Genomic DNA, 7,036 nt, shown 5'->3' with positions numbered 1-7,036 from the left:
GCTCTCGCGCATCACCTCGCGCCAGTTCACCGCCGCGCCCTGCGCGCCCTCCCTGCGCGCCCACACCTGCTCCATCAGGCGGCGCACTTCGGAGATGTTCCCGACGTTGTCGCTCTGCTGCGACTCGAGCAGGTGCAGGAGGAACGTCCGGTGGCGCGGGTCGTCCGTGAGGCATCCGCAGATACATATCCCGAACACCACGCTCCGCAGCACCGACCGCGAGAGCGACGCGTGGTTCGGGCCCGTCGGCACCCGCCGCAGGCACTCGAGCGTGTCCGCGACCCCCGCGACAATCTCCGGGCACGAGGGAAAATCGCCCGAGAGCACCGTGTGCAGGTACACGCGCGCCGACGCCCGGAAGATGTCGTTCGTCAGCCGTCGCCGCTGCGCCACCTCCGGGTCTGCAGACCCAAACCGCCCCCCGCCCCCGTACGTGTTCGCGCCCGCCGCCGCCGTCGGGAGCAGGTACCTCCGCTCGATGTCGATCCCGCGCTCGACGAGCTGCGGCACGCTGAGCGCCCCGCGGTGCACCTGCGTCTCCTTCCAGCACGCCAGCGCCGAGATCTCCGCGATGGCGAGCACGATCTGGTTCTCGCACCCCATCACGGGCAGCATCGATATCTCGGACGCGCACGCCGGGTCCTCGATGTACGCACTCGTCCGCGCGAACAGCGCGCGGTACGTCTCCAGGAAGCGCGGCACCTGCAGCGTCGTCACCGACGCGAGCACGTCGAACCACATCGTCGTCTTGATGATGAACCGCGTGCTCTCCGAGCACTTCTTGAGCACGTCCTCGGGCCCGTAGTACCGTGGGTTCGTGAGCATGCTTGCCACGTACTCGCTCGCGATGTCCAGGTACGGCCCCCATGGCCCTCGCCCGCCCGAGAAGAGGAAGGTCGAGACGATGTGCAGCCCCGCCATAGCATCCCCCTCATTGTAATTTTTCTTCGACGATAACGTCGTCTCGATCCGTCGGTAGATGGAGGCCATGTCCGTCCCGTGTATCCGCGTCGGATACCGTGCATTGTGCAAATGCAGCGCAGAAAGAACACATGCCGCATCTCTCGCCGACGAGCTGCTCTGGATCAGGTTGAACATGAAGCTCGATATTGACGCATCGGCCAACAGATATTGTATCGGCAGGACGTTGCTGAAGTAGTGATGGACAAGCTCCGTCTGGTCGGTTGGTATCATTTGGAACTCATAGCCATTGACAGGCATAGGTATACTCGGGCCCACAACGGGCACTTCTTGGTCGTCAGTATCAGAGTAATTGACGTTGAGATGATATGTTGGTGAGAAGGAGCTTGCCGCACCCGGTGCCATAACTGTCAATGCGGACGAAGACGACGACGCTGGGTAGGAAGATGGTGATATTAGCCCCGGCCCTGCCAAGAAACGAGGGCATTAATTGCTACAACATAATACACTAATAACGGTACTGAGTCTTACAGGAGGACGAGGAGGAGGCAATGGGCACTAGACTAGTAGAGGATGGTAACAAAGTAGATGGCGGGGGAGGGTAGAGCATGTCTTGCATGCCAGGCAGCACTGTGCTCCGTGCCATCGCGGAATCGTGATGGCCCATATCTGGGACCGAGGGTTGCCAACCTAGGGGGGAAATGTGGCTCAGAACGGTATCGAAGAGGAAAGGGTACACACTGGTTGGCGTACTGTAGGACGGCTCGTGGTGCATGGGCGGAGGGTAGTGCGACCCGTCGCGCACGAAGGACGTGGCCATGGCATTGTGCGGCCGGTGGCCGTCGCTGGAGCCAGCCGAGAGAGTCGGCGTCGGAGGGCTGGACGGTGATGACTGAAGATGGTCGACGAGGATGAGCATTTGGGGCTCGTGCTCAGATGAGCGCGGGCCCGAGCCCGAGTGGCCCTTGATCATGCCCTGGGCGGCGAGGAACGTCTTTATTTTCTCGCGCAATTCGGTAACGCTATTGTTCTCCTGCAATGTGGCGTAAGCCCCTGTCGCGCCTATGCGGGCTGGGAGAGACCACTGACCCTCATCCAGTCCGGCCGCTTTGCGCCAAACCCTAGGCACTGCAGACGAAGACGGACGCAGGTCTGGCACGCGCCCTCTGCGTTGGGCTGCTCGTCGCATTTCTGTTGTCGGCAACGTGCAGATGCGCCACGTCACCATCAACATCACCAGGAAGGAAAGAAAGAAAAAAAAAAGCGAAGAGAGAGACAGCCGTCAGCGCCTGGTCGATGTGTGTGCACCCTGGGGCACGAGAGGAGAGCACATACCTTCCTGCGGATCCGACAGGTGTAGCAGCCCGACTTAGCGCGGACGGCGCCTTTCGGCTTGGGCGCTCCGGTTTTCTTCTGAGATCTGGCGGCGGCGGAGACAGAGGAGACTGTCTTCCTGGAGGGGCTCTGGGGGCTGTCGGTCATGGGTAGACGAGAGGAGACGGGGACGAGGGGGAGGGGGGGGGCGGATACGACCGACGGAAGACGAGGAGGGGGCGGAGGTAGGGCGAGGGCGAGTATATGTACTCCTGGGCGCTGGGGAGTCGTGCGAACGACCAGGGAGACGTCGTCTCCTTCCCTTTTCCAGCGACTGAACCTTATTTCCCAAGTCCCCCGACCACCCTCTGATATAGACGCCCGCGGGGTCCTGCTTTGTCACCGCCCCCGGTGTCGTTTGCCCTCGGCCGGCTCGTGCCAGCCAATCCCCGCAGCGCTGAGCCGAGCCCGCTGACGCGCCTCGCCCCCGGTCCCCGACGCGTGCGGACAGGCGGCCTGCCAGACCCGCGCCCGCTCCCAGGTTGGGGAGCAGCACACTCCAGCTCGTCTCCAGCCCATGATGCTCGAAGGAAGCTGCTGCTCTTCTCGCCTCCTCGTGGCTCGTCGCTCGCAGGAAGACGGGCGGTCATGAGGCCTCCCGATAAGTGTGCATAGCCGCTGAGATCGGAGCGTATCATGCCATTCCCAAGGCACCCGTTCGGTCGCGACCTGCGCCTAGAACGACTCGCGCTGCAGTTCTCCCGCGAAAAAATAAAAACAGAATAAAAGAAAATTGCACAAGACATATCGCAGACACACCTGCTCGTTCGAGCCCACAACGACCAGCCTCTGCAAGCCAGCTACGCGAGCACATCAGCGAGTGGCCCGACACACGCCGCCGCATCACTCGAGTCACGATGGTCAGATGCCAGCGCTTAGGTAATCTACGCTCTCCTCGCACCACCAGCCTGACAGATTCCGACTACCCCAGCCATCCTTGTCCTGTGGTCTGATCCCAACAATGTTGTGTTGCGGGCGTTCTATCCCTCCGACATCCAATACATTCCTCCAGCTGATGCCCAGTCTCCTCCTGCCCAACAGCCTCCTCGTGCTATCCCATTACAGGCCTGATATCCTACTGTACACAAGTTTGTTTTTAATGGCACCACGGAACCAATGTCAGATGTTCCAGCTCCATCCTTGAGCGTCCCCGATCCAGTCACCGCCGCCCAAGATACCATGCTGTGCCGGCACCTCGCACAGTATTACCCCGCGAGCAGCTCCGACACCCCAAGATTACCGTTCAGATACCGCTCGCTTCCTGCATCGTCGTCGACGGGACCGTCGTCGCCAGCGTCGCGCCCCCGCTCATGCTCAGCCGTCGCGCAAACGAGTCCCGCCGCCTCCCCGCTCCCGCTCCCGCCCCCACGCTCGTGCTCGAATTCGAGCTCGCAGCCCCACCACCGCCCGAGCTCCCAGGGAATGGGGACACACCCCCCGCGCTTCCCTGCACCTCCGAGCTCGGACCTCCTGCAGATGCCATCGCCTTCCCCGCAGGCGCCGCATCCCCTGGCACGACGCCTTGCCCCGATCGGCGCGCGATAAGCGCACGCACGGCACTCAGCCACTTGATCTCCTCCTCCTCGCTTGGTGCACATAGCAACAGCGTCCGCTTCGTCGTCACGACTTTGAACGTGTACCGCCCGTGCGCCCCGTCGCCCTCGTCGCCCCCCGCGTGCGGCGCATGCGGCGGCGACACCCCCGGCGGCGGGGCCGCGCTGGGCATATGCCGGTGTGCCGGCAGATCATACTCGAGGGCGTCCAGAATCAGCGACAGTGGTATCTCGCGGTGCGGCTTCGTGTCCTGCGTGAAAATGCGATGCACGGCGTCAGCGAGAAGCAGCAGCAGTAGCCCGCGACCGAAGGCGCCCCGGCGGGCCTCCTCCGCTTCGCAGGCACTAGAACGGGCCACGCACCATGTGGCTCCGGGAGTAGACGAGCTTCTCTCCGCTGAGCACAAACCAGCGCTTGTGCCAATTGTGCCGCCGGGAACCACACTTCATGAGGTATCCCGAGAGAACGACCTTCAGCCCGTGCGGGGCGCCGGCCTGCTTCGACGGCGAGGCCTCGTTGCGGGCAGTCGTCGCTGCTGCGGGGGACGCGTCGTCCGAGTCGGACGACGTGAGAGGGTTTGCGTGGGGAGATTGTGAGCCTGCGCGGGGCGTGTTGCGCGCCGCACTCCCCGGGGGGATTGGGACGGGAGCGGTGGCGGAGTTTTGCGTGGACGTCGCGAGGAGGGCAGTGCGCGCGTCGTTGATTGCCACCACCCAGGCCTGCACCTCGCGCGGCGCCTCGGCCTGGAGGTAGAACGTGCGCGTAGGGGAGACGAGCCCGAATGTATTCGCGTGCTTCTTGAGGACGACGGGCGTGCACGCGTGCACCTCGGTCAGGTCGAGGAGCCGCAGCAGCTTGTATTCTGCCGACGTCTTGTAGAACGCGAGGTGGGCGGGGCGGAGCACGAACCAGCGTTTCTTCCAGGTCTGCGCGGGGGAGCGGGGGCGGGGAGAATGGTTCAGGGATGCAGGGTCTGTGGGTGAGTGATGTCTGTGGCGTCGGCGAGGGAGCGGAGGTACATACTTTGCGCCGTTCGCCCTTCTTCCAGAGGTAGCCTGTCATCAGCACGGTCTCATCGAGGGACCCGCGCTCCTTGGCGGCGGCGGCAGAGGCCCTCCAGTCTGGCTCATCCTCGTCATCCTCGTCAGACTCCTCGCCGCTGGCGGAGTGCCGTTCGGCGATGGACGAGAGGTGTGGCTGCTGGGACGGGCTGGTGGCGAGGCCTGCGCCACTTGCTGCGGCGGCGAGGGCAGACGAGGCCTCGGGGGAGAAGACCGAGTCTGAATCGGATTCTGTGCCAGAGACAGGGCCCGGCGTGGCAGATTTCTGGAGGAGCAGGGTTCGATAGGCGGATGATATAATAATAGAAGACACGCACCTTGGGAGGAGGCTTGGAGTGGACAGAGAGCTTCCGGGTGACCTCCTGGTGCGTGGGAGGCGGGGCAGAGCGTGACATGGCAAGTTGAGCAGAAAATGACAAGAAATGACGAGCAGCTCCCTCGCAGGCGTGCACGTCGTCGTCGTCGTCGGTTCAGATGGCAACGACACGCGGGCCAGCGGAGTTGGGCGGAGTCTTATCGGGTGGCGTGCACGGTGGCTGCCCCGCCGCGGATGGCTAGCGAACTCGAGAGGAGCCTCATCGCTCGCTCCCCGACGCCTGTGGGCTGTCGACAATCGGGACGGCGCGCATCTGGGGCGATCGTGCGCTTGCGTCGAGATATCCATGCTGCAGATTGGCCAGGGGCACCACGACCGCGCGCCCGCAGAGGTATCGAGCGCGGAAGATTGGGCGGAATCTCTCCACGCCACTCGCGTGCAGTTTATGCGCACACAAACTCATACAGCCCGCCGCGTCGCCAGTCGTAGCAGCTCCGCGCCTACAGTGCGAGATACATAGTATCTATAGTACATGTTCCCCTCCCCCCCCCAATCGTCCCCATCGTGTCGCCGCCGCCGCCATCCCCAATCCGTTCTGGACGGGTAGCGGACGAAGAAGCGGAGTCTGCCGCCCCAGCCCCAGCGTACCACGTTCTATAAGCTGATCTTATCCGCGCCCATCTGCTGCTCGTCCCCTCCTCATCTCCACCATGCCCGTCTCCGAAGCCAAATTCAACAAGGCCGTCGAGATCGTTCAGGGTCTCCCCAAGAACGGGCCCATCCAGCCCTCGCAGGACGACCAGCTTTACGTGAGTATCGTTCACCGTCTCTCCCAGGCATCGCTCACTCGAGCCTCCTCGTGCCAGTTCTACAAGCATTACAAGCAAGGTGTGTGTGCACGCCGCTGTCAGACAGGCCGATACCCGAGGCTGACCGTGCGACCGCGCAGCGACGGTGGGCAACGTGAACACGACCCGGCCGGGCATGCTCGACTTTGTGGGCAAGGCGAAATGGTGAGAGATTGATTGCGACCTAGTGCTCTGATGGCCTGCACCGCCCCGCCCTGCGCAGGGAGTGATGGGGCACTACCCCGGCCCTTCTCCCGGGTGTGTCGCCGCCACCGTGATGGAGGACAACGTGCTGATGCCGTGCTCAGGGATGCGTGGAAGTCGGTCGAGGGCCTGTCCAAGGAGGAAGCCCAGGCAAAGTACGTCGAGAAGCTGCTGGAGGTGCGCATGATGGGATCACCTGTGTAGCCTGTCCCTCAGGGTGCTGACATGACGTCGTGATGCTCCAGGTTCTGAACGCAGTGGGGGACGAAGAGGCGAAGAAGCACATCGCCGCAATCGAGGCGACGGAGTAGGCTGGTCGTTTGTATCCTATCTTGTCGATGCCGGTGGCAGCGCACGTCGAGTGCGACTGCGCTGTGATGCGCCCCGCGGTGCTAGTGTCAATGTCACGAATTGTCATGGGATATGCAATGTTGCCCTCTCTCCTGGTCGCGGCCAGCACAGGGCAGACATGGTTAGCGCGGCGGCAGGCGGCTAGTGCGACGCAGATCGTGTGTTTCAGGCGAAGAGAATAATTTCCTGGCAGTCGGCTCCACTTGGGGGGACACGGGCTGGGCGGCTGATTGGGTGGCGCACACATTCTCGGGCGCTCCGGGGCGGACGAAGCTGTCAATTTTGGCCTGGTGATAACACACGCGCGGCTGCGGACAATCAGCCGCGCGCGGTGGCCCATCTCCGCCCGTGCCATTTGCAGCTCCGCCGCGACTCCCCCCGAGCGCCATTTCAATTTGCCTGCAGGT

The 7,036-nt window shown here is 63.3% G+C and overlaps 2 protein-coding genes across 2 annotated transcripts; one reads left to right on the top strand and one right to left on the bottom strand.

The window, feature by feature from the left end:
* Nucleotides 1-3,538: 3,538 nt before the first annotated feature.
* On the bottom strand, nucleotides 3,539-5,305 carry FIBRA_05751 (uncharacterized protein; the record flags this gene model as incomplete). The annotated part of the gene is made up of 4 exons (XM_012327506.1): nucleotides 3,539-4,099; nucleotides 4,212-4,822; nucleotides 4,869-5,175; nucleotides 5,228-5,305. The coding sequence occupies 4 exons, from the start codon at nucleotides 5,303-5,305 to the stop codon at nucleotides 3,539-3,541; spliced, it is 1,557 nt and encodes a 518-aa protein (XP_012182896.1).
* A 631-nt stretch (nucleotides 5,306-5,936) lies between these two features.
* On the top strand, nucleotides 5,937-6,589 carry FIBRA_05750 (uncharacterized protein; the record flags this gene model as incomplete). The annotated part of the gene is made up of 6 exons (XM_012327505.1): nucleotides 5,937-6,035; nucleotides 6,093-6,114; nucleotides 6,176-6,222; nucleotides 6,298-6,332; nucleotides 6,383-6,455; nucleotides 6,524-6,589. The coding sequence occupies 6 exons, from the start codon at nucleotides 5,937-5,939 to the stop codon at nucleotides 6,587-6,589; spliced, it is 342 nt and encodes a 113-aa protein (XP_012182895.1).
* Between the last annotated feature and the right edge of the window lie 447 nt (nucleotides 6,590-7,036).

This window comes from Fibroporia radiculosa, assembly GCF_000313525.1.
Source record: "Fibroporia radiculosa TFFH 294 genomic supercontigs, scaffold5178, whole genome shotgun sequence".
Taxonomy (NCBI): domain Eukaryota; kingdom Fungi; phylum Basidiomycota; class Agaricomycetes; order Polyporales; family Fibroporiaceae; genus Fibroporia; species Fibroporia radiculosa.
Note: the sequence above shows the minus strand (reverse complement) of the source record. Positions and strands in the feature narration are given on the sequence as shown.